The sequence below is a fragment of the Gobio gobio genome, assembly GCF_949357685.1.
Source record: "Gobio gobio genome assembly, chromosome: 2".
In the NCBI taxonomy this organism is placed as follows: Eukaryota; Metazoa; Chordata; class Actinopteri; order Cypriniformes; family Gobionidae; genus Gobio; species Gobio gobio.
The window spans coordinates 9,759,391-9,787,069 of record NC_137098.1 but is presented as its reverse complement, the minus strand read 5'-3'; the positions used below and the strand labels follow the sequence as shown (position 1 = coordinate 9,787,069).

The window sequence follows — 27,679 nt, the reverse complement described above, 5'->3', positions numbered from 1 at the left end:
TTCAAGGTCAAAGGTAAAAAAAGTTGCCAGCCTGTTGATGATTGCGTTATTGTACATATGCATCTGCTTACATATGATATCGCTTGTTTCTGCTTCTTCTTCATGTGTCTTTTGATCCGGAGATTCAGTTAAAAGTTAACCTGGAAAGCAGGACATTTTCGGGGAAGTGTTGTCTCATAAATGACGTAAAATTACGTCAATGGCAGGGAAAGAGTTAATGGCTTTTTTTTTATTTAAATAAGGACGTTAAAAATGTTATTAATATACATGCTTTAACCTGTTAACTCTTCACTGCCTACTCAAAATGTAGGAGAGGAGTGAGATTATAGATGTAAATCTAGGATGGGGGAGGTGAAGAGCTGTGATAGAGACCAGAGGAAAGACAGAAGGAAATAAATGAGGAAGAACAGGGGCGAGAGGATGGCTAGAGGTCGACGCCTGACTATGACCCTGTGACCTCTCCTCATTCACACATCAGCACAACGGGGACCAATTAAGCCCAGCTCTACACTAGTGGCAGACCAGCAAAGGAAATGTGCTTTTTCAGCTCTGCCCCCCCACGTTTATTGTATATGAGCACAGGGTTTTTAATCTTAATTTTGCACCTGCACAATAGTTTAGCTCCAGTATTTAACAGGGAGAAGAAAAGCAATCTACTTACGATAGCCAGTAAGTTAAGAGGTTTTGTTCAGTTTGCTAACAATCGCAGGACAGGGATTGTCTCTATTCTGATTGTCCACTTTAGACATTCTACTAAGTATTAGTAACTTTGCAACTAAATGTCAACTAAATCTCATTAATTCATATGTATATGTACTTGCAAAGTTACTTATAGTCAGTAGAATGTCTGTTTCGAGAGTATTGAAATAAAGTGTTACCAAGATTTTTTTTTATATTTATATTTTTTTAATCATAAAGTTTAGTTTCAAGTGTATATATATATATATATATATGTGGATTAAAGACTAAATCCTTAATGTCAGCATGAAATGAAAATTCACCCAATCTATTTTCTAAATTCATGTTATTGATCTTATTGTCAGTGATTCATACAATATTTGACCATAATTTTTCATCAAAATGTCATAACTGGTAAATCATGAATCCTCCAGTTAAATGGCATACTTCTCTTTGCTGATGACACTTGTGACATTTGTCTTCTCAAATCATCAAGTCAGCTTAAACCCGCCGCTTTCTTATAATCGGCAGCAAGTTTCTTATTCAGATCCCCGCCCTATATTTACACTATATTGCCAAAAGTTTTGGGACGCCTGCCTTAACATGCTCATGAACTTTAATGGCATCCCATTCTTAATCTGTAGGGTTTAATATGGAGTTGACCCACCCTTTGCAGCTATAACAGCTTCAACTCTTCTGGGAAGGCTTTCCACAAGATTTAGAATTTCTGACCATTCTTCTAGAAGTGCATTTGTGAGGTCAGGCACTGATATTGGACGAGAAGGCCTGGCTCACATTCTCCGCTCTAATTCATCCCAAAGGTGTTCTGTCGGGTTGAGGTCAGGACTCGGTGCAGGCCAGTCAAGTTCCTCCACACCAAACTCGCTCATCCATGTCTTTATGGACCTTTCTTTGTGCACTGGTGCGCAGTCATGTTGGAACAAGAAGGGGCCATCTCCAAACTGTTCCCACAAAGTTGGGAGCATGAAATTGTCCAAAATATCTTGGTATGCTGAAACATTAAGAGTTCCTTTCACTGGAACTAAGGGGCCAAGCCCAACCCCTGAAAAACAACCCCCCACACCATAATCCCCCCTCCACCAAACTTTACACTTGGCACAATGCACCCCTCATTTGGAGGGGTTTGCTAATATTTTTGGCAATATAGTGTATGTGTATATTATATATATTATTATTATTTTTATTTTATTTTTTTAATGAAAGGTATGTTGCTAGGTAGGAAACATCTGTTGCTACTACATCATGACTTTAAGGATTCTGCTGTCAAATAATTTTTGTGTCCATAATAATGTTCTAAGGACCCCTGCTGCTTGAATTTGTGTTGTGACTTCCTTTATGATTACTGTAGGCAATATGATTAGACTGCCTATTCTCTGCTTTATATCCTGCATCTACTCACAGAAATTCACTAAAATCATATTTTATTTGAAGTTGGATCGTTCTGTTTGGAATAAAGGTTGGGATGGTACTTTCGCAGATAATTATCTGTAATCCACAATCATTTCCAATAATAACAGACAAAGTGGTTTGAGCCCACGTTATCCAATTTGCCATTTAATGTGAGAAAGGCTATTGCTCGCTCCCTAAAAATTGAACCATTTCCTTAAATCGTCAATTTGCCCTGCATCCAGAATGCATGGAGGACAGAAAGAATGGAACATTATATTCCAGTACTGTCCTCATAGAAACAAAATATGTTGTTTTTTTTTTCCTCCTTTGTTTCGTTTGTTTTGAACCCTGCTGTTTTTAATTGACGGCTGTTCAGGGTCTTTTAGCCTGGTCAGCATGAGGACAAACTGGAAGCTTTGAGCCAGGAAGCAGAATTCTTGAGAGAGACTGTAACTCTCTTATGCTCTTATGAGGATTTATTTATTTGATCCAAAATTCAGTAAAAACATGAATCTTGTGAAATATTATTACTATTTAATAGAACAGTTTACTCTTAATATATCTTAAAATGCAATTTATTTCTGAACATATTCAGTATATGCATGCATGCACAAATTTAAGGTGAAATAGAATATTTTATGTTCACACATATTCAGCATTAAATGAATTATTTATATATTCCTCACTAGGCACTTCACTAGTTTATCAATTTGGATGCCCATTTCAAAACAAACAGTTGGAGACCCCCCAATCTAAAAAAATGACGTATGCAATATGACTGCAATTACTTTATTATCTATATCACATTTAACTTTGTTAACTCTTATTTCACTCTTAATAGTCTATTTATAAACGCATTCTATCTACCACTATCCATGCATTAAAATCACGACCGAAAACAAAATCAACATTCAATCTTCGTCACTCTCTCAGCAAACACATTGGACAGTGGAATGACCAGGCTATTAGAGCAAAGAAAAAAAAATGAGATAACAGGGATTAGATAAGAGATTTAATACAATATGAATAGAGGAAATGTTTTACACTTTTTGACGTTTAGAACCTGGCTTTCTGATAACGGAGTGCTGCAAAAGCTCTGACAAGTTTATCCTTATCCAGTTATATACGGACAGTCTTTCTTGCAGCACAGGTATGATTTTATCATCCGCAGACGTGAGATATAAATATAGAAAATGAAACTAGGGGGGAAAACGTAATGAAACTAAAACTGCCTGTAGGTGGTGGCAAATCATTGTCTTAACGAGTGAGTTACAAAATAGAGCACAACTAGACAAGGTTCTATGTCTAAAATGAAAGTCACCTAACATGAACTTGTTTATATTGTTTATACTGTTATATAAAATTAAAGGGGTCATGAACTGCGTTTTTTTATTGTTTTATGATGTTTCCTGGGGTGCACTTAAAATGTTAGAATAATTTTTACATCAAAAATTGTCATAATTTATAAATAAAAGGCATTTTTCCTACCCTGATTTTAGCCCTCTGCTCTGAACGCTCTGTTTGAAGGGGCGTGTCTGCTGTGAGACTTCAGTGTAAACGCCCACTGCTGTGATTGGCTAACGTCTTTGCATTTGAAATAGTATTACTCCCTCTTTTAGCTCGTTTTTACAATTAAAGCTCTCATGGTTAACTAAATTAATCGTGAAAAGTGTTGCATTAGATCTATGGCATTATATTTAGATCTATGGAATTATATTTAGATCTATGGCATTATATTAAGATTGTGGCATGAAAGGTTGCAGTGATGGTTGCAGTGATGATCATTGTAACTCAGTTTCTGTACAATAACGAATGCTTTCATCTTCACTAACAGGGCAAACGTGATATAGTTAAGAGATTCGTTCAATTAAACAGGAGTCGCTGATAAACTGGTAAACTCTCCTGTTTGATTGACAGCTCCAGCGCGCGCTGCTCAACCGATTGCTTTCGTTATATAATTTAATCACCATTAAATAACAGATTATTTTCATCCTACTAAGAGAAGCAACGTAAGTTGATGTTTAGTCACTGGTTTGATTTACTGACACACAGACAAAGAATATCTGACTGTACATGAATCATCACATTTCAGATCAGGCATTAGAATGAACACAGTTACATGTTGCATGACTGTTGAACCCAGGCACTGCACAATATTTTGTAATCCTCAATGTCATGTTTATTGCTTTGTAGCTCGAAGGTTTAATACTAGGCCTATGTTAAATGCGTGGGCGGGGCTAAACAGGCAGTGATGAAGTAGGCGTTGATCTTCTTCTGCTGAGGTGGTGCTTGCCTCCCTTTGACGTCATAGATTCTGGGATTGCTAGGCCTGGTGTCAATAAAAGCTTTTCTTTGACTAACAAGGAAGTTTGCAGCTCTGAAACTTACAGGATATTCGTATATTACCATGACCTTTTATATATCAAAAGCTCAAGGGAAAGTTGATTTCTCAATTCAGCAGCCCTTTAATACCATCACATTTTCAACCGTGCTGATATTCAGGAAAACAGCACTCTGCTATAGATATTAAAAACAAGAACTCATACAGGGACATTTTTGCTCCATATATATGGAGTTTTTTTATATGAATTTTTGCCCCAAGCCCATGTTAAAGGGGCTATATGCAACTTTTTCCCCAAAATAAACGTAACAATAGCCTTTTTATTTTACCATTTATGACTCAAACATCTCCTGATGAGCATACTGACACCTTGTCCGCTCACAGTAGGTGCACCTATAAGTCTGTATCCTATTTTTCCTATTTTCTGGCGGGTCGTCTTTTCCCGCGCTGTCTGCGGATGTGACGTCACCACCGCTGCGAGAGCGAGCAGAAAATGAGAGCAGTTCTGTTTTTTGGCCACAGGTGTCAGTCGCGAGTTTAAATTTCAGAAAAACGCATATAGCCCCTTTAAGTTCCGTGATGTCAGGCGGCGGATCTCTTTTTAGAGCGCACATGGATGGAGGCTCCTTTTGTGCGAGGCCGGTTTCAAGTGAAATATAGCAAAGGCCGCTACTGCTTACCACTTTGCCATCTTAAGTTTGACAGCAGGTAGTCTTGCATAGCCAGTGGAGTGTGGGCGGTCCATGGACGCAACCAGTGTTGGGGAAAGTTACTTTTGAAAGTAATGCGTTACAATATTGTGTTACTTTGGCTTTGGCTTGCTCAGTTGGGGACACTAAATATTCAACTGATCCGCTCATTTCAATTATCATAAAGTCATAATAGATAAAATGTTGAAAATATGATTTTTAAATGTCCTCATTATTAGATAAAAAGTCAAAAATATGATTTTTAAATGTCCTCATTATTAGATAAAAAGTCAAAAATATGATTTTAAAAGTCATAATAGTAAGATAAAAAGTCGAAAATACGACATGATAAGTCATAATTATAAGATAAAATGTTGAAAATATTATTTTAAAAGTCCTCATTATTAGATAAAAGTCAAAAATATGACATGCGAAGTCATTGTGAGATTTTGCATTTAATGTCAAAATTATGACTTAAAAATCAAAATTAGGTGATTAAAAGCTGAAATTAGATTTTAAAAAGTCTAAATTATGACCAAAACACACACTAAGACATTTAAGAGATCATGCTTGTTATTAATGAAAAGTAATGTGTTGCGCTACTTTTGTCTCACCTGGGTTGGGCTTGCTTGTTTGTTTTATAATAATATCAAAAAGTTATATGAAAAGCCCTTTCACACCAAAAGTGAAATAAATAAGGAAATGCAAATTCATGCCTGTACAGTAGAGGGCGCAGCTCAAACAAACCTCACAGCTGTGCTGTCATTATAAATTGCAGAAGAATAGGACGCAGAAGAGCGTTCAACACTCTGGGTGCTTCTCATTTCTCATTTGTGCATCTTTGTTTCTTTTCTTCGCTTCCTTTCCTTTCGTCTTAGCTCCACCCCCTTAGGATGCAAGGGAAGGATACACCTGTGTACCCTCGCTCATGACTCCTCAGGAGGCTTCCTCACTCCTCATTCCTCCTCTCCTCGTGGTGCAATTAGAGAAATGAGATGTCCTTCAAGGCTGAGTTCAATCGGTTTACAGGTCACGGGCTGGAGGATGGAGGAGCGAGGAAACCAGGAAGCATCAATTTGAGTATTGAGAAGCATCCTCTTACTTCAGCAATAAAAGCCAAAATATGAAACACAAATGTGATGTTTATTTAAAGTAATTTTTGCTTATTAGTGTGGCTGAATTGGATCATCGAAGGTCAGCAGCAAATACATTGGATGATAAAGTGAGATTAAATTAATAAAGTATATTTGTATTAACATTTAATTATTGCAGGTTTGATTAGTATACATTCCACTGTTTTTATTCATTTTGAGGAATACTGATTTGTTTTAGTGCAAGTGAGATGAGTAAATGCTCACATCTAGTCTACAATAAGCATTATGTTCACACAGGACACACAACGCCTCTGCACAGGGGTGTAACGGTCCACAAAACTGACAGTTCGGTACATACCTCGGTTTTGAAGTCACAGTTCGGTACGGCTGCGGTTCAGCAGTTTTACAAAATTGCTTTTTTTTTTTATTCAACAATGGTTTACTGAAAATAATTGTCTGTCCTTAAATTAATTCAATTATAACAAAAAGTTTCTTAAAGATAATGCTGTAAACAATATAGGGAGCCCTTACTTGCACATTGCTAAAATATTAAAGGTTAACAACAGAGCCCAAACTATTAGCCTAAATTCAGTTGCTATTTATTTTTAGATATAATAATCAACACTCAAATAACACATTGTATGCAAACATATAAACTTCATATAAGGCAGTTTTTGCGTTAACTTCTACATCTAATTATAAAATATTTTTTTCTCCAATTTGTTGTTGAAATATAATAATTTATACACAGTGGCTGTCATTTTCATGACAGATTTATTTAATCATACATTAAATAATCAAGACATCACTAACATGTTAAGTAGAAAATAATTAATAGGCTAATAGTGCATATATTTAGCGACAGAGTTGATTTCTCTAGTGAACTAACAGCTGTGGACACTGAATGACTGCCTGAGGTAAATGTAGCTAATGCTACGTGACATTGTTTACAAGCTGTTTTAATATTGACGCCTTTCCGCGGTTGAAACACCGATTAAGCGACTACACGACATATGCTACGTTTCAGTAAGTGTTCATGTATCCTCAACATACCTTAAGATGCAAGGCCGTAACCATGTCTTGAACATTGGGGGGGACCAATTTTTTTTATTTTTATAAAGCATAAAGAAACGGAAGAGTGAACGAAATTCTAGGTCTAATTTTTGTTAGGAAATAATCCTTTTGGGACTATTTGCAAACAATATTTGCATCAAATATATTATTAGTCCCAAGATTCATCGCATTAGTGAATAGTGGTCTGGTAGTAGAATTTTTGTAAACTGTGTCAAAGGTTCCGGGTTCTAGTCTGCACTCGTATAGTTTTTTTTTTTTTCTTCATTAAAATCAAAGATGTTCATCAATGATTGTATATTAAGAGCAGGGACACGTTTGTGTGCATTTTGTTTTGTGATTTCACCGGAAAGAATAGACTATTTCTCCGCAACGGCATTAAGTGATAGATTGACGCACTCGTCTGCGTGAAGACTGTGCACGAGCCAAAAGAGAACTCAAACCCCGCCTACTTTGATTTGATTGGCCATCTCAATCATTTTGACATTGATGAGCGCTGAGGCAAACCAGACTAAAATGTAACTTTTAAGCCTTTTTGTCATCTTAACGTACAGAGCGCTGCATAATGAAGTGCAGTATAGCAGTGCAAGAATTTAAAATATTGGGGGGGACAATTTGGGCATTTCTAATTATTGGGGGGGACTTTATCCTATCTATAGTGGGATATTGTCTATAGTGGTCACGGCCCTGTTAAGATGTTAATTCTTTAGGAAGAGATGGTTGCGTTCACGCGCGCCGCAGCCGCTTGAACTGACACACCTATACAGTGATCAGTCATGTACATTAAAGAGCGTCAAAATGGCATTTATCGTTTGAATTTCGTGATAAAATGGACAGAATACTTTATATGTTCGTGTGGGAAGTCGGATTGAAGTATGTTCCGCGCTTAAAACAAGCCGACTGTTAACTGTTAAAGATTGCATTCGGAACCGTTCGGAAATGGTTCGGTACGAATACATGTACCGTTACACCCCTACTCACTCCTGATTTCTCTCAACATGGGAACAGGAGAGCTGTCAGTCAATAAATAGGAAAACGAACAATAGGTAGTAACTTGCATTAGGCTACTTATTTGTAGTGTTGGTAGTAACTCGCTACAAAGTAATGTTTTACTGTAATTCCATTACTTTTAGTGGTAACGCGCATGTAACTAAATATTTTTTAATCAAGTAACGTAATTACTATTACTGAAATTTAAATGAGTTTGTTACTCGCGTTACTCTCTTTTGTGAAAAATGAACGCTTGCAGACAAGAAGCTCAAATCTATCTATCTAATCGTGTCTGACAGCTTATCAAAATTCTCAGCCCGACTGGAGCCCATGCTTTTTTTATTTTTTTATCCTCCCTATTACACATTGTTTCAGTTTTGTTTTTAATATCAAAGTAGTTATATTCCATTTCATTTCTTTATTATGTTAATTTAGAAAAATGTTTGGAGCATTTTTCGTTTGTTAAATTAAAGTTTTTCTTTTTTAAAGTGACTACCAAGCAGCCAGCGGCCGACAGTGAGTTAACCCAACAACACTTGACTTGTCTTGCCTATAATAAAATCCATAGATATAAAACACTTCAAGCATCAAAATGTTAGTTTAAAGGTTTAGCCTACTATCACCACCACCCCAGGAAAAAGGCATTTTTGATAAGTTGAGGCAGGCTGATCGCATAGGCGCTCACAAACGAAACAGGCTACACAATCTAAACAAATAAAAACATGCAGGTTGTCTTACCTTACACCTCTCCGCAAAATTAATATAAATCCGATCTTTAATTCCTGCACTATATGCACATTGAACAGAGTTCACGTCAACAAAAGCAACAGATATGAGCTGCATTTAATCAGCTCATTTCAACATCAAAGACCGCAATATGAGAAAAAGCGACCTAAGCACTGATGAGATAATTTAGTGTCATTAGTTTTAATGAAGATTATTATGTTTTTTGGCAATCTGAGACTTACTTCACTTGCTGCAGTTGCGTATTGGCTTGCTACTCATTTGTGGCGATGCGTGTTGCAGTAGCGCCATCATATCTGGCTACAACATGTCATATATAGCCTATAACATGCTCTCACACGTTTATTTTTTAACAATTTGCCAGGAGTAAAATTTACATATGTGGTTTAAACAACCAGATGCATTTACACTACCGCAATTATGTTAATTGTGTTTGACTGTTCAGTACTGTTCATATTTACATTTAAAAAGCAGACATAAAAGTTACTTTCCCTAGTAACTAATTACTTTTAATATATGTAATTGGTCAAGTAATTCAATTACTTTTAAAATAAGTAACTAGTAACTGTAACTAATTAATAATTTTCAGTAACTTTCCCAACACTGCTTATTTGAGAGAGTAACTCCGATATTTCTGTAAATGTGAATGCATCACTTTACTCGCCACTTGAAAAAAGTAATCTAATTACGTAACTTGCATTAATGCATTACGCCCAACACTGGACGTGACGTCTGAGCCTGTTTTCTGAGAGAGAAGGTGCTTAAAAGTTATTCAGAAATCCTTTTCATGTTTTACTTTTTATGTTTAACTAGTTTTATTGACTGTTTATCCAGTAGTCCGTGCTCAATTGGAATAAACAAGTGCAGTATAATGTGTTGTGCAAGTAAAGCCGCGAGCAGGTCCAGATCAGAGAGAGATCAGTGAGAGCTTAAGACTGATCAGCATCAATACACTTCTTTCATCAATACACTCTCTCCAGCCTCTCTCTGCACATCTATAAACACATCCACTGACCGGCATGATGCAACCTGACCTACAATAAGATATCTTGCATCTCTGTTCCTATGCACAAACAGCTGGTTGAGGAGGAGTCCACGGTCTCCAGGCTGCAGCGTGAGCTACAGGAAGCAGAGCAGCAGAGGGATCTTCTGGCCTCCAGAGTAGCTGAGCTGAACTGTGACATCCGGCATCAGGAGAAGGACAGCAAGTGGCTCACAGAGAAACACAGAGCAGAGCAGGACGAGGTACAACGCACCACATACTTTGCTAAAACAGTGTCTGGTAAGGCTTCTGTAGAGTAAAACCTGTCTGTGTGATAGGTGTCCAGTAGAGATGAGACGGTTCTGAGACTGACGGCAGACCTGCGGGCTGCTCAGGAGAGTCTGACTACTACACAAGAGGAGGTGAGGAAAACCTGTCAATCATTTGGTCAGCTCACCTTTTGTCCATTTTAAAGGTGTCTGTGATATACACACATTAAAAATCCAGTCACCTACACTCTCATTCAAAAGTTTGGGGTCAGAATGACTTTTTAGTAGCTTAGGTGCTAGTGTCGCACGATATACCAGCACAAGAAAAGTATCACGAGACCCTGCTATTAAAAACGGTACGATATGAAATGTTAGTAACGATACTTTAAGAAGAACAGCACTCTAATAAGAGCAGTATTTCGTAATTTGCGTCGATGTGTGTCGACCAGTCCCCAGTCAGGACATGCGTGTAGATCTCTGCTTCCACTATTCACAAAATGATGGAAGCGGAACAGTCAAATATATACACTCAGGACTCTGACCTGAAGCACACGCGCCTTTCAGACAATATGCGGTTCACTTTCGCAGATTTTTGGGTTCGAATGGTCAAAAATATGTAATAATGCACGTCATGGCGAGTATTCAGGTAAACACAGTATGATGTCTTTAGTGAGTGCATCCAGTTGAGTAAGAAATCAGATGTGTTCCAATTAATTGGGTCCGTGCAGGTCTTAAAGGGCCGGACATAATATTCTGTGTGATTTAATGTAAATATCAAACAAAAAAAGAAAACAGAGTGTCTCTTTACTCCAAGTGCAAATAGCGTGCCTTGTTGGCAAGTGTTATTCACACTAGCTCCGGATAATAATGCCGGGTTGGGCCAAACAATATATAAAAAAAACGTGGTTACTTCATCAGCTTCAGTGGTGTAGTCAGTAAAGCGTAAGGCTCATGGAACTTGGTTTCGCGTTTCTCCCTTTTCCCATCACATATCACATCAGAAAGGCATTTACTTTCAATAAAAATTAAGAAAATGTTCTAAAAGTGGAAATAAAGTGCCTAACGAAATGTTTTATAATAATCAAAGTATTTATTGGGTAGGGTTAGGGGTAGGGGTAGGGGTAGGGGTAGGGAGGGCTTTTATTATCCCATTAAGACTGCATCCATTTAATCATTTTAATACATATAATCATTTACACTCTATGTTATTATTGCATCCTGCTATAGCTGTTTTGAGGCCCTTTAGAAGTTTTGACACACTCTGACATTTGTGCTTTTTTCAGTTGCTTATAAACACGTTAATGACAAAAGTGTCATTACACTGTATTCAGCACAAACTGGGCTACCATAATATGAGAGCAACATATATGTACATGCTTGTATTTTTGAGAGAGTGACATTTATGCGTGTTTTTTTTTTTCAAACTAAGGTCTCAAAACACATAGATATGTGTCCACAAGACTTTTGACTAATGGTGTTGTTGGCTAGAGTTTTTGCTTCAAACTGATGTGAGAATCATTCACATGAAACAATATATTGATTAACATTTTGTAAGACACTTTTTATTTACAAAGGTCGTATGCGAAGGGGTGTGAATGATCATGAATAATGCAGTGATTTACACCTGAGGAGACAATAGAACTCATAATAAGCTGCGTAATGAGCTGCATGAATGAGTCTTTGAGTCCGGTATGTGTGACTTTATATTCTAAATGTGAATTTAGAATATAGTTATCAAAGGCACATTACAAAGGCCTAATCTATTTTAAATTATCAAAAAAAAAAATTTTTTTAATTTATTTTTAATGTTTTTGAAAGAAGTCTCATGCTACATTGAACACAATTCAGTATTCAGTAAATACAAATAACTGAATAATTGGCAATGATGAATGTTATAAGTAAAATAATACTGAGTACAACAATACTGAGGTGCAAATAGTATGTCTGTCAAAAGGAAGTATAAATTGCATGTAATCACCATTTACACATATTGCAAAGAACTGCTACTTTTACATGGTGTAAATAGACTATATCACTATTTTCACTTAGTAAATAGCATCTATCGCTATTTGCACTTAGTGTAAATATTAATTATCGCTAAGAAAATATGCTATTTTCACTTAGTGTAAATATAATCTAGTTGCTATTTTGGTGTACTTTAATATATTTATCAATAATCAGTGTATAGTTAATTTATAGGGTGAAGACTTTGCAGGTTTTGTTTTTACATTCGATTATTTAATTTCTTTCTTGAATACTACTGTTAAATATACCTATTGTAGCTGAAAAATAAAGCACTGTTTTTGACATATTGTTTGTAATTTGTTTTATAAATGTTCACACTGGCATGCAATTATTATTGCAATAAGAGGAGGGAATGGTCAAATAGCAGGACAGGAACATGCTGGCCAAGCAAGTTTTTAGCTTAAAAAAAAAATGTATAGTAAGTTCTGTCATATTAATCAATTACTTTTGCTGTGGTATCGATTCAGTATCGGTATAGAGGTATTTTAGTCTGGTATAGTATCAAAGTCATAATTTTGGTATTGTGACAACATGTATAACTCATACGCCGCATTTACATTATATGATTCAATTAGATTTTGTCCTCCATGTGTAAGCAGGAAAAAAAACACATGGATTCTGATATTCTCAGATCGGTTTCAGGCCTCATTCATATGTGGAGATAAATCTGATATGAATGATATGAAGCAGACAGTTAGGATATTCCCATCAATGCGAGTCGCACATCATTGAAAAAGCGACGGTGGCCAATGACGCCAACCATGATACCAACCATGATCACATGACTCGTCCAATGTTTTCTGGCCTTTAAAGATGGTGCGGAAAGCAAAACATTTTATTATTTTGTCTGCGTCCATTGCAAATCGCACCGTTTTGACTTAAGTTCTTCTGGGTCAGTATGTCTACCTTGGGTTGTTCCAACAAGTGTATAGCGTAAATGCAGATATCGGATATGGGACACTTTCAAAAGAAGATGTAAGCTGGTAATCGGAAAAAATCAGATATAGTCAACAAATGGGAATTGGGCATCAAGACCTGCAGTTTAAATGCGGCCTTACATTAGAAGGCTGCACGTGAAGGCCTCCGTGGGCTGAATGCAGACTGGATCAAGGACACGGGCCGTCCAGTCCATCCACTCTCACTCACACACTAAAGATGGACCTGACGCCCGCTCGTCTCTCGCTTCCCTGTGTGCTCGGAGCCAAACTTTTGCATAACCTGTCAGTTGAAGTAGAAGCCGGTGCTGGTTTATTTATACATCTCTGACTGGTCAGTTATTTGTTTGGCGGAGTGTCCTTGGATGTTATAAATGGGACAAACCTGTCACTTCAGTGCTGACTGGATGTTTTGAGTTCTTTGAGAGATTTTCTTTTTCATATTTATTAATTTATTTTGACTTTTTTCAGAGCGAGCAAGCAGTGAATAATGCATTGGATTCTGCTCCATGTACTGTTTTTATCATTAGCATTCAGCCCCAGTTATCTTCCGAACTTATGAGTGCCTGTGAAATGTTTGTGATGTTATTTATTTATGTTGCCCTCTCAATTATTCATTTGTTTATTTATTCATGGCAGAACTAACTGCAATTGGAAAATTCATTTTTGCTGAAGGGCACATCCAATCCCCCCACCACACCTCAATCCGCTCCCCCTCCTCTTGCATGAAGGTTTGTTAGTAACTGCTTCATGTGGCATTTCCTAAGACTCAAGGGGAGATGTCATTTTAATCCGAGCAGACGGCTGAAAAGACAGACACAGAGAGAAAGAGAAAGAGAGTCCTCCTTCAGAAAAAACTTTGCACTATAGGGGTGATGGTGTGGGATTATAGAGAGGCATGTAATGAAAGACGGATGAATTTGAGAGGCCTCAAATATCCACGGCTCTACACGTCTCTGTGCGTCATGCTGAATTCCCTCAGGCCTCTGTGCTTTCCTACTCTTTCTGGCCAAATTTATTTATAAAAAAAAAATATGGCTTTATTATATTTATATCAGATGTCAATAAAGGGAATCTTAGCTCAATTTAACACAGTTTACCATGCTTAAATCTTTTCCACAGAACATTAGGGGGGAGAAGGAGACACAACCTAATGCGGGGTTAGTTGTCACACATGGTTTAAAACTTTCCACACATGCCAGGATGACGAAACTTAGTGTATTTACTAGTCGCCATATCAACATTATTTAGAGAAAAAATCTTTGGAAGACATCACTGAACATTTATTTAACCATAGCAAATTTCAATATTATATTGTATATCAAATATACAAATCTGATATTATTTTAATCTTATATATGTTATTTAACAGTTGAGATGGTTCTTTAATGCTGATCTAACCAGAAGACACAAGCCGGGTTTAAATCCTAGTTGTGCAGGTGGGGTGTGTTGTCACACTGCGTTACAATGAGCCCCTATTAGAACTACGCTATTATATCCTATACTTTTATGAATTCTTTTGAGAAACCATGAGAAAAAGGTGAATAAAGACTGAGAGTCAATGTTCAGAAATGCTTAATTATTATTATTTTATGAACTATGCTGTATTTACCTCTGAACTACCTCTGTTTTGAGGTGTGTTTGTTGTCAAACTCAAAATTAGTAAATGTTTAATGATTTAAAAATGCCATTATTTTATTTGAAAAAAGTTAATAATTGTATTTTATTGACAAATTATTTTGGCTTGTCTACATTTAAAATATACTAAAATAGAAATCATTTTAAATTGTAATAATATTTCACAATATTGCTGTTTTCACTGTATTTTTAATCAAATACTTTGATGCAGCCATAGTGAGCATTAGAGACTTCTTTCAGAAACATAAAAAAAACATAATTTTTCCAAGGTTTTGACCGGTATTGTAAATACTTTATATATATATATATATATATATATATATATATTTATTAAGTATGTATATATATAATAAAAAAATGACATGGTTTTACTATACTTTATTATCATCTACAAAAAATCTTAATACCAAGGAATCTCAGCTAAATTTAACACAGTTTACCATGTAGTTCCATATTTATTATTTAGTCATTTTTATACACAGATTTATGTTTACAGATTTCCTACTATGTACCTAGATAAAAAAAAAAAAGTACAATGCACTTATTGTGTTGATGTTGTATTGCTGAACACTTTTTCTGCTGTTGAGATGGGACACAGGTAACGTTAGGGACAGGTTTGGTGATATGGGTAAGTTTAAGTTGTAAAGGAAGGGTGAACAGTGTAATCGTACAATAAAAATAAGTTCAATGTAAAGACATGTATGTACACAACAAGTGCATTGTATCATTGACATTAAATATAAAGTGGGACCAAATCTGGAGATTCCATCTAGGCGATGATTCCATCCTGCTCTCTTGATACTGGCACTGGCTATCAAAAATCCACATTACTTGACCATTAACATGCATTTAATATTGTCATTGCGTGGCTGTGGTGTGTGTTTAGCTCGCACAACGGATGCAGGAGGTCACGTCTAGGACAGAGGAGGTTGTGGCACTGCAGAAGGAGTTGAGTAGACTTCAGGAGACCCTGAAACAGAGAGAGGAGGTGATGGAGAAGAACAAACACAACACGACACAGCTCCAGCGAGAGACAGACTCCCTTTACAAACAGGTAAACACACTAAAAATCACAAATTGGCCAGTCTGGGTATTGAGAGCTGAAAGAAAATATGGAGTAAGCATGAGTCTGGTCGTGTAGTTTCTGTGTGTTTAGCTGAAGGGTGTTTGTGAGGTCTCCAGTGAGCGCACTAGCGTGTAATATTTCCTGTCTGCTGCATCGACAAACCACACATAGGCATGGAATTCCAATTAACTCCCTTTAATTAGGCCCTCCCTTGCTCATGGCACAGTTCCTTCATTTATTTTAATCTTGTTTATGCACCTTGATTGTTTCACAATATAGATTTTTTTAATTAGGGAAGATTGATTAAATTGCATTGATTCTCTGTCCTTATTAAAATGACCCCCCCACCCACCCAACGCACACGCTCTACACTCTCCAAGCCAGTGTTATTTTTCATAATTAGTGGCTGTCCCTTCAGCTTGGCTTTAAATGTCTGTGTGTGTGTTATGAATGTAATGTTTATAATACTTTATTACAGCATCTGAAAGACTGTTGGCAACCACTTCATGAGCCAGTGGAGGTTTCATTAGAAGGTTGTGTGCTATTTATTAGTCGCAGTTTCTTACAGAATTGGTCCGGACTACATACAACTAAACTATACTGTATTTGTTTTGTAAAATGTTTGTTCAGTTTTGTTTCTTTTATTTCATTAGCATATGTATATATGTATATATATATATATATATATATATATATATATATATATATATATATATATATATATATATATATATATATATATATATATATATATATATATATATATATATATAAAATGTTTGTTCAGTTTTGTTTCTTTTATTTCATTAGCATATGTATATATGTATATGTATATATATATATATATATATATGTATATATATATATATGTATATATGTATATATATATATATGTATATATATATATATATATATGTATGTGTATATATATATATATATATATATATATGTATGTGTATATATATACACATATATATATATGTGTATATATATATATATATATATATATATATATATATATATATATATATATATATATATATATATATATATATATATATATATATATTAGGGCTGTCAAAAGATTAATCGCGATTAATTGCATCCAAAATAAAAGTTTGTGTTTACATAATATATGTGTGTGTACTCTGTTAATTATTATTTATATATAAATACACACACAAGCATGTATATATTTAAGAAAAAATATTATTTTTATATATAAAACATTTATATTTATATATATTATAGATTATATAAATGTATATACAGTATATACATGCAAATATTTCTTAAATATATACATGAATGTGTGTGTATTTATATATAAATATTAGGGGTGTAACGGTTCGTGTATTCGTACCGAACGGTTCACGGGGTGAGTTCCAAATGGAATCAGTATTCCCTATTTGATCATCCCTATGTGAGCAGGACACACGTGTACCGTATGTAGCAGTTTGGAATGCACTTGGCAAAGGGAGCGGCGTAAATTCCTCATTATCTTCAGCTGGGATGTTCCGGTGACAGCGCAGCACAGTGTCCGTCAGCAGATCAGGGTTGCCAGATATTCACAACAAAACCCGCCCAATCGCTACTCAAAACAAGCCCAGTCTCATTTCAGTGGGGTTTTTTTTGGTAAAAATCTCTTATGGGGGGTAAAATATATGTCTTTTTGGCAGGGTTTCCTGCTGAAATACGCATTCCCGGTGCTAAATATCACACAATTGGGGTCGCTTCAACCTGCGGACATGTATGAACTTGGCAACACTGCAGCAGATGTCGCAGTTTTATCTGCATCATTTTCTTTTTTTTAGCCTAACTGTTGCAAATAAAAATAAACATTTTTTATTTTAAAATGTTTATAAAAATATGCTTTGTAATACTGTATATAAAAAGTAATACAACTCTTAAAAATATGAATTGTATATTTATTTATGCTGGCGCTGCATTGTCACGGGAACATCCCAGCTGAAGATAATGAGGAAATTACGCCGCTCCCTTTGCCAAGTGCATTCCAAACTGCTACATACGGCACACGCGTGTCCTGCTCACATAGGGATGATCAAATAGGGAATACTGATTCCCGTGTCCTGCTCACATAGGGATGATCAAATAGGGAATACTGATTCCCGTGTCCTGCTCACATAGGGATGATCAAATAGGGAATACTGATTCCATTTGGAACTCACCCCGTGAACCGTTCGTTACGAATACGCGAACCGTTACACCCCTAATAAATAATAATTAACAGAGTATACACACATATATTATGTAAACACAAACTTTTATTTTGGATGCGATTAATCTTTTGACAGCCCTAATATATATATATATATATATATATATATATATATATATATATATATATATATATATATATATATATATATTATATATATATTAGTGCTGGGCAAACTAACACTTAATGCGGGCGATTAATTTTTTCAGTTTAACGCATTAAAGATATTTTACGCAATTAACGCAGCGTCCGTTTTTATATCCATTTTTGCCCAGCATTACATCATATGATCATGCTCTTATTCATGTAAATGCTTTTAAACAATCTAAGCGCGACAAAACACAAGAGAACATGCTGTATGTCAATGTCCTGTCTGTGTGGGTGCGTCTCAATCCGCTCCCTAGTTCAGTAGTCAGGGCACTGATCAGGGAGTCAGCCACATTCATGTACACACACACGCGCCAGTCTCAAGCACACATCGAGTTCTCTTTCACTCTTGAACAAAAAATTTGTTTTGTTGAGTATTCTCATATTAGGAGTCTTAAATTAGTTAAATAACATCTTAAATTAACTTGTGGGACAGGGATCCGTGTCATGTTCGGCAGCGGCCAATCTTAAAGTGACAGCAGCACTGATGATGTCTGTCATTAATGTTCATCAAAGAATTTGCTTTAATGATGATTAATCTATATTTAATTTATTATTTATGTTATCAGTTAAGAAAGGTGTTGATAACTTTATTCAATTTCTGTGTAGACTCTGTCTAATAGGAAAGGCCATGGGTAAATATAACATTTATTATAATGGGTTTGTGTAAAGATTATTTTAAGTTAAAAACAATTAAAAGTTGTTGTTGTTTTTTAAAGCCTAATAAATGTTGAAATTGGGTGCTTTCATTTATACTGTAATGTAATGTCATTAATGTTTCATAGAGACATTAGTTTCAGTGAGACTGGCCTTCATTCATAAAAATATGCCATTACAAAATATATTTAAAATATGCTGTCTTTAAATTGTTTCTACATTCATTTGGAGAGTAACAGAAATTATTACAATATAAAAATATTAAAAACTCAGATGTTTTTTAATTGCGATTAATCATCATTAATTACAGAACAAATTTGGTTAATTTTTTTAATCAATTCACAGCACTAATATACATATTTACTTTATTTTAAGTTAGTATTATATATATCAATAATGTAACAACACATTCGCATGTTCACTGTTCTCTGATGTTGTTTAAGGGTCAAATGACATTCAAGTAAATAGATAACATTTGATAATTTATAAGTGTTTTATTTCATCTTTGTATCTAGCCATATTTTTTTAATTATGTTTTAACTCTAATTATAAAAATAAAGACAGAAATATAATACTTTTGTTAATTATACTGCAACATTTTTTAAATAGATACAGTTATAAAATGAACAAGGAATATTGAGCTTTTAATATATTTTAAATCCTCAAGCTTTTATTTGAGCAGAACACTGCAAAAAATGCTGCAAATTTCTGTCCACAAAAATGTTGTTCATTTTGTAAACATGTAAATAAAGTAAACCTAGTGCATGTTGCAGAAAAATACAGTAAACTTACAGAAAACACATATCATGTGCTGAAAAACACTTAGAACACAGCACAGCAACCACTTACAACAGCTGAAGGCCTGCTCACACTAAGAACGATAACTATATAGATGACTACAATGATAACCATAGCATCCACACCAACGCTCAATAAAGTTCTGTTTATTATAAGCACCGATGTCGTCTCTCACCAGTTTTGGGGGCAACACAATCATATTACTTTTTCAAGTATCTATTGAAGTAATGCATTACTTTTAAATGTACAACAAAGTAGCTGAGTTACTTTTTCAAAGAAGTAATGCAAGTTACTTTTTTTCTCATTTATTGACTGACAGCTCTCCTGTCCCCATTTTGAGAGAAATCAGGAGGAAACAGAACGCGTTTTTCAGGTTTGAAAACGCGAGGCGCACCAGCATTTTTTTAATGTTTCAAAGCAACCCCCGAATCAGCTGTGCTGTCTAATCAAGATAACCATCACCACAAAGGAAGGCCCGTCTCTCCATTCATTCGATTGGACAATATGGGGAAAAACGCGATGACGTCGGGCACTTTTCTTTTTTCTTCAGTTTTTTTTTATTTATTTTTTTTACTTCATGCGCTCAGAGCTCTCCTGGAAAACGCGAGGCGCAGCAAGTGGTTAAAACGCAAGGCACCTGGGGCGTGCATAACGCGCACTGCCAATAGAAAACCAATACAAAACAGGCACCTCTCACTACAAAAACGTGTTCTGTCTGATCGGGGCCTAAGTGCAGAGGCATTGGCCCTCATTTATCAATCTTGCGTAGAAAAGGGCGTTTATGTTGGCGTAAGATTATGCTTACACTCCTCTCACCGCCTGATCTATGAAGCTGTGCGCACCTCCTGAAATCCAGGCGTACGCAAAACCTGCCCTTGATAAATGACCTACCGTATTTCGCCAAACACCGAGGTCCTGTGATAATATTAGTCCCGTGCGAATCGGCATCTATTTGGCCGGGATTAGGCGGATCGTATATAATTTTTGCAAGGTTTTTGTGTCCTGTGCGCATTTCTATCTTTATCTTTCACGAAGAATGGAGCTAGGCTGCATATAATGCACACCGTTACATTCCCGTGCGGCCGCGCGGATTATAGGCTACTACTTTCACTTTAGAATGAGCACAATTTGGGTAGCCTGGATGCCAGCCGAATTTAGCCCCGCCCACAAAAATGTTTGCTCGGGCAATTCGGTCTGGACTCACTCCATAGAGGAGTAATTATGCCCGAACAGAAACTGTTCGGACCAATGAAATTGTCAGGGCGGGCTTTAGACGATGATGGACAGATGATCAACAGTAACGTAATCATCCACGTCATCGAAGGCTCTTGGGTTCAATTTGCTCTTATCCTAAACGGAGAACTTGTTCGTATATGCATTCACCTTCACTATTTCTCTCAGAAACGATGATCGTGTTGGTAAGTAGCCTACTCTGTGTATCCTTAAATTCTTTTATTACTGGCAAAGATCGTTTACACTCATTTTTTTCTTGTAACGTTACTTAATCCAGCGTGCGTGCAGACAGGGTTGCCAAGTGTTTTTGCAATGTCGCGCACAATTGCTACTCAAAACTATAGCCCAAAACAATAACTTTCCGGGGGGTTCTCCGGAAAAAAATGGCGTTTGGTTGGCAAAATATGTTATTTTGGCAAGGTTGCCTGCTAAAATTCGCATTCCTGGGTTTATATAATCACATAATTGGGGTCGCTTCAACCCGCGGACATGGAGAAAAACACAGACTTGGCAACACAGTGCAGTTGAGTTCTGTTGACATTTGACAACTAACGTTACGCGTCGCTCCGTTGCTCTGATTGGTTGTGGGTCTATCCAATTGAGGTCTTTCCTGGCTCGGTTGAAACACGCCCCATAATCAAAGCTCAATGGAGCGGTACCAGACTCATATTCTGACTAGAATTGAGTATGGCCACGCCAGGCTACAATTTGGGAGTAAATTGCTTGAATGGTGTGTTTAATATTATTCTTAATAAAAAACACAAAAACAGAACAGTACAATGACAACTTGCTTAAATGGGCACTTTTACATTAGCTTTTAAACTGAATCTTCCGTCGTAGGCTATATTGTTATTATATTGCTCAGTTACGTTTTTAATTGCGTCTGTTCTCTAACTGAACGAAATTATTTGTATTACTATAAAACAATCAAAATTATATCGATACGACTGTTTATAATTTCATACAGCTATATAACGAAAAAACATTTTCAAGTAACATCATATCCGGGAGATAGTCAGTAAATTCGAGTAAAATCACAGCTTATCCCGTGCGAATGCGCCACGCAAAATTCAGATGTGGGGGAGTAATTTCTAAATCACACGAGGTCCCCAGATAATACTTATCCCGTGCGAATAGGGCTTTATTTGTTGTTGTTTTTTTTTTCACAGTGGGTCATAATATAGCATATCTTTGTCAGTGCGTTTTGTGGTGTTAGGAATTCTTTTTCTGCGCATTTTCGCACTAACTCAAAACGTGCGTACACCACCTCCTGAGCTGGTGTAGGATTTGAGCGTGCCGTACGCCAACGTCCATATTGATAATTCTCAAAGTCACCGTGGTTTTGGGTGTACGCCAGGTGTACGCTGGAAAATTGGTGTACGCACTTTTGATAAATGAGGGCCATTGTGTGTAAACATGATGGTTATTGTAATTCTACCAGAAAGAGAGGGACGATGAACATTTACATAATACCAATGCAATAAAGTATTAACAAATGGTAGTGAACTACAATGATTCATGTTTAGTTATAGAGAAAAGTTCTTTGGCGTAGGTCCTTAATCCAAATCCTGGGATGCTGATTTGGCTGATCCTGCCTGAAGATGAAGGCAGGGGCGGAGCCTATCCCGATGGATGGACAGGGCCAACCTGGTGGTAGTGGGGAGGATGGAGGGGAAGACTAATTCCTAGACTAATGTGAGCAGGCATTTACTCATCTCACTTGCAAAAAAACAGATTTAGTATTCCACAAAATGAACAAAAACTGTGAAATGCAAACTCAGAATAATAAGCAAACCTGCAATAATGAAATGTTTATTTTTTGCTGAAGTAAGTGTTTGGCTGAATCTGAAATCGCCCCCTAAATCCTCAATCACTATTCCCTACGTTAGTCCACTAATACAGTTCACTTGTGAATAATTTGCTCGAAAACCTCCACTATAGCAACTTTCCCCAATACAGTTTAAATGCGTGCCCTCTTTAAAGCTGGGTAGATTGGTAATTGGCTGGAAAAAAGTGATTTCAACAAAGTAGTAGTTTAATAGTAGTTTAGAGCAACTCTATTCTCACAGAATTAGAATGATTATTAAAACTTTATAGTTATCATTATGGTTATCGTCCTTGATGAGAATGGGCCTAGTGTCTTGCAGGCAGAGTTTTGCCCAGGTAGTCAACTGATTTTCTTTACAAAATGTACAAATTTAATTTATTTCACAGTGGCATTAGATTATCATAGTAGATTGTTGTTACAGCAAACACTGACTGATTGCGTTACACTTGAAGTCCTCCACAGCGAGCATCTCAGCCTCCTGCTGTCTGCCTCACCTGATAAACACTTGATGCTGATCCGTAGAATTTTTAATCATGAAGCTCAGCTCAGCTCTTTTAATTTTGATCGATGACTCCGTTTATCCTTTACATAACACATTCCCGTCTCTGTTCTACCCCTCCACCTCTCTCAGCACCCCTCCGCCTGGTATGAAAATGATATTAGAAACTAAATGAGATTTGAAATTGTGTGTTTGACAAGTGACTTGATGACAGGGTTTTATTGCAGGGCCTGATCCATGGAAATTTTATGCTAATAACACTGCTGGCCAGCCGATCTAGTATGAAATTAATCAGCGGCGGAAAAGAACTAGAGAGCTCCATAAAAAGTGTGTCTACCCTTCCTCTGTCTGTCTGTCTGAGTCTCATCTGAAATAGCCATGGGCTGTTGTCTGTGTGATGAGTTTGCGACTGAAATGGGGACTTAGAAAATGACACTGAGCTTAGCGCTGATTTATGTTGTAATGCCGTCACGCAACACACTTCTGTCAACTCCCTCCAAGGACTTGACAAGATGTACTCAGTAGTTTTTTGTTTATGTTGCCCTTGGACTGATACTGACACCTAGAGGTGTGGATGAAGTGTCACGCAAAAGCTTTTAGTTAATAATGCCATTGTTGTCGAAATGCTCTATTCTTAACCATGATTCATTTATTCTGCGAGAGAACGTGTCAAAAAAGAGGGGTTACAGAGATAAAGTGATTTGGGGTTAGATAGCTGGTCATGTCCACTCCATGTAAAATAAAACATTTTATTCGGCTGCTGATATACTGTAAATGAAAGCTCTAGAGTAAGTTCTGCCAGGAAGACTCAAATGTTGCATAATTTATTACCTTCAGATCTAACCAATCATGGTCTAATACTTGGAGTATAAAAGATCGGTACTTGCTAACGCTAACATTCACCTCCATCCTCCGCACCACCAGGATGGTCCCTACCCATACCTCCCAGGGGGTCGGCTGCGCCCCTGCCTTCATCTTCAGACAGGAAATGCAGAGTCCGTTACCCTCTAGAAGTGAACTACGGACGGGGCCTACGCCAAAGAACCTCTTAATATAATAAATTGCTAGTCTGTTAATTAACTCATTAATAAATAATTTATTTAATATTACATGACCTTGTAAGGCTGACTGGTTAAGACTGACCTTCTAGATTTCATTAAATGCAAATTAATGGACATTTTGGTATAGTTCCATTGTCTCATGTTAGATTAACCTTTAATATTTTTATTTTTTTTTATTTTGGCCGAACCGTGTAGAAGTCATAAGCAAAAAGAGCCATTTTTCATATCTCCTGACCACTAGGTTGCACAGCGCCAAAACGCTGTATGTAAATTCGGACACTGAGAGCGCCGGAGGAGCTGCAGATTTTGCATAGTTTCTGCTTGCTTTTTAATAATTATTTGAAACTGGCAGCTCCAGTAGTAATGAAAAGATTTATCTTGAACTCTGTCTGGAAACTAGCATGTATAAACCTTAATTAAACAATTTAATAGTCAATTAAAATGGAATATTAATAAAGGAAAATTACCTCATTGGTGGACGTCTTGATTTTGTTTCTGACCCTTATAGTTCAAATGTTATTAGCATAAACAAGAGTGCAATTTTGGACAGTTGGTGGCGCTAAAGCAATTGAGTTAGGCGCGACGCAAGTGTTTTTTGCTAGTTTCATCCCAACGCAGTTATCATTTTCACGTCCAGCGCCACGTTGTTTAAATAGCAAATGCATTTTCTCCCATTTGTGCGCCCATGTGCTTGCTGGTCTGAAAACGATGTGTGTTCAGGCTGTGTTGGTGCATTGCTATTTTGAGGCAACTGAAAACGACTGCGCCATTGACCAACAAAAACCTGGTCTAAAGTCAATAGCGCAGTATTTTTTGTGTTATTTCAAAGGCACGTTAGTAAAATGCGCCTATAGGTGGGTACACAACACATGTACACTCTGCTTATTACACACTCAGGGACGCGCAGCAGCACACAAACATTTTTAAATATTACAAATAAAAGGATTACAATGTAAAAGATTATTATTGTGTACATAAAGATAAAAATGCCTACATGTCATAATGGATAGTCATTGCATGTATCAGAATGACCTATTTGCAGTAATGGCGAATTAAATTGGCTACTTATTTAACCAATCGTGGCAATACACACATATTTAAACTGACTTGTCAGGTTGAGGGTGTCTATATTCCACCATATAAATAGCAAATCCGCCATGATGCAAGCACAACTGGCTTTTAAAGGGAATGGGAGATGAGACTCTGATTGGTTAATTGTACTTTATGCCCAAAACACACCCATTACTCATTAAGAGACAGGGTGCAACCCTTTTTTGACCATGCGCCTGGTGCGCCAACCGTTTTTCCCGTCGTTAAACTAGCAAAAGTGGATTCGGACACCGTGCACTTTAGACCATGATAATATAGGGGACAGAGACTCCAAAATTGCTGTGGTTAAAGTTCAGACTGTCTTCTTTCTGTGTACCAAATTTCATAACTTTCCTGTAAGCGGTACTATGGGCTGCCATAGACTTCCAGAGCAGAATAATAATAAGAAGAAGAACGCACCTTTGGTGCTTGGCCCCTAATAACTGAGAATCAGCATTTAACCATGCTTTTTTCCTGTTTATATGCCACATTTGTGCCTCATTTAAAACTTCTGTGTCAATGCACCTTTTCTGTGGTGTAAATCAATTTAGTTGGCCAATCAGGCATCCTCAAAGGATCAATCGTCCAAATATTTCTTGTGGTTGTCAAGCCCTTCCTTCACTTTACCACCTTTTTCTAGCTTTCATCAACTTAAGAAACATTCATATTCTCTCCTTCCCTCTGCTTTCTTGCTTCATTTATCCCATTCATCTGTCAGCCGTTTTCCCATGTGCATGTCCATGCGCCTCCTCCCGGCTCGACTCCAAGGAAACAGAAGCGTAGGTGAATCACTAATGGAGTCATTATCAGGTTCCACTCGTTTAAAACAACACAATTAGCGCTGCAGTCTTAATGATGCTTGCGAAGGGAAGTTCAGTGCACTGAGGAGACTCCATCCAGGGCCTTCACCAACCTAATAAATCACGCAAGTTAACTCACAAAACTAATATACCGCATGTGTGTGCGCACGGTAGTCCGTGTGATTTATTATTTTCACCCTGCGAGACATCTGTTACAGTGCTCCTTATTTTTGTAATGCATCATCAGCCAGGGGAAAAAATAATATTATCCAATCTGGGATCGGCTCTCTCTGGAGTCTAATAATCTAATGTAGAGCTGCTATCAGTGAGCCACCGCAGACACGCTTCAGGGAGCAAACAGGCTTCGGTGATTTCTGTCTGAGAATCTCTAGCATTCATTATATATGCCAGCGTGTGACTGTAGAAGTGAGTCTGTAAATATAGAGTTATAATAGGATGTTCCGACTCTAAATTATATTCAATGAGCTGTATTTGAGGTGTACTAATACTAATAGAGGAATATCACATACAAGAGTGCTGTTGTACTGAATATAAGAACAGGTAATTGTTGTGAGTGTGATGTTGCTTTTATACAACAGTTCTGTGCAGAGGCGTTGTGTGCGCTGTCTAAACATGATGCTTATTGCAGTTCTAGACTAATGCGAGCAGGCTTTTACTCATCTCACTTGCAGTAAAACAGATTCAGTATTCCTCAAACTAAATAAAACAGTGAATAAGTGCAAGAATATTATGCAAATCTGTTAAATAACACAAATATACTATATGTATTTTGTCTCACTTTATTGACCAATGTCTTTGTCACTGACCTGTTAGGGCAGGGTTGTCCAAACTCGGTCCTGGAAGGCCACTGTCCTGCAGATTTTAGCTCCAGCTTGCCTCAACACACCTGCCTAGAAGTTTCTAGTATCCCTAATAAGACCTTGATTAGCTGGTTCAGGTGTGTTTAATTGGGGTTGGAGCTAAGCTTTGCAGGGCAGTGATTGGACACCCCTGTGTTAGGGGATAACGGTTTATGGCCCAAGACCAGGGCTGCATTCAGCCCCGAAAAAACGTTGCAAAAGGGCACGTAGTGACCTTCCAGGTAAGGGTGTGAACCTACACTGGTCTCTCGGTTTGGTTCGATTACGATTATCATGCCATTGATTCGGTTCAATTCGATATCACGTTGCATCACAATGCATTGACGCTGCACTGCATCCTCATGTATACAATTTTGTCAGTCAGTTATATGAACTGAACCTTTCATTTTACCTACTCAAAGAAAACACGCTTCTTGAATGTATCAAACAAAATTCAAGTCTGGGCATAGAAGACAACAGCGTTTAGAACAAATACACAAAATACTATATGTAATATAAATTTAAAATAGTATAAT

General features: G+C 36.8%; 1 protein-coding gene across 1 annotated transcript in view; it reads left to right on the top strand.

Annotated features, from left to right (window-relative positions):
* pmfbp1 (polyamine modulated factor 1 binding protein 1) overlaps nt 1-27,679 on the top strand; it is a gene marked incomplete at its 5' end in the record, with an annotated part of 175,765 nt that overhangs the window by 89,331 nt on the left and 58,755 nt on the right. The window contains 3 exons of the mRNA XM_079838772.1: nt 10,095-10,262; nt 10,338-10,421; nt 15,753-15,920. Of these exons, the coding sequence (XP_079694898.1) occupies nt 10,095-10,262; nt 10,338-10,421; nt 15,753-15,920 (420 nt within the window). The remainder of the gene's footprint in view (nt 1-10,094; nt 10,263-10,337; nt 10,422-15,752; nt 15,921-27,679) is intronic.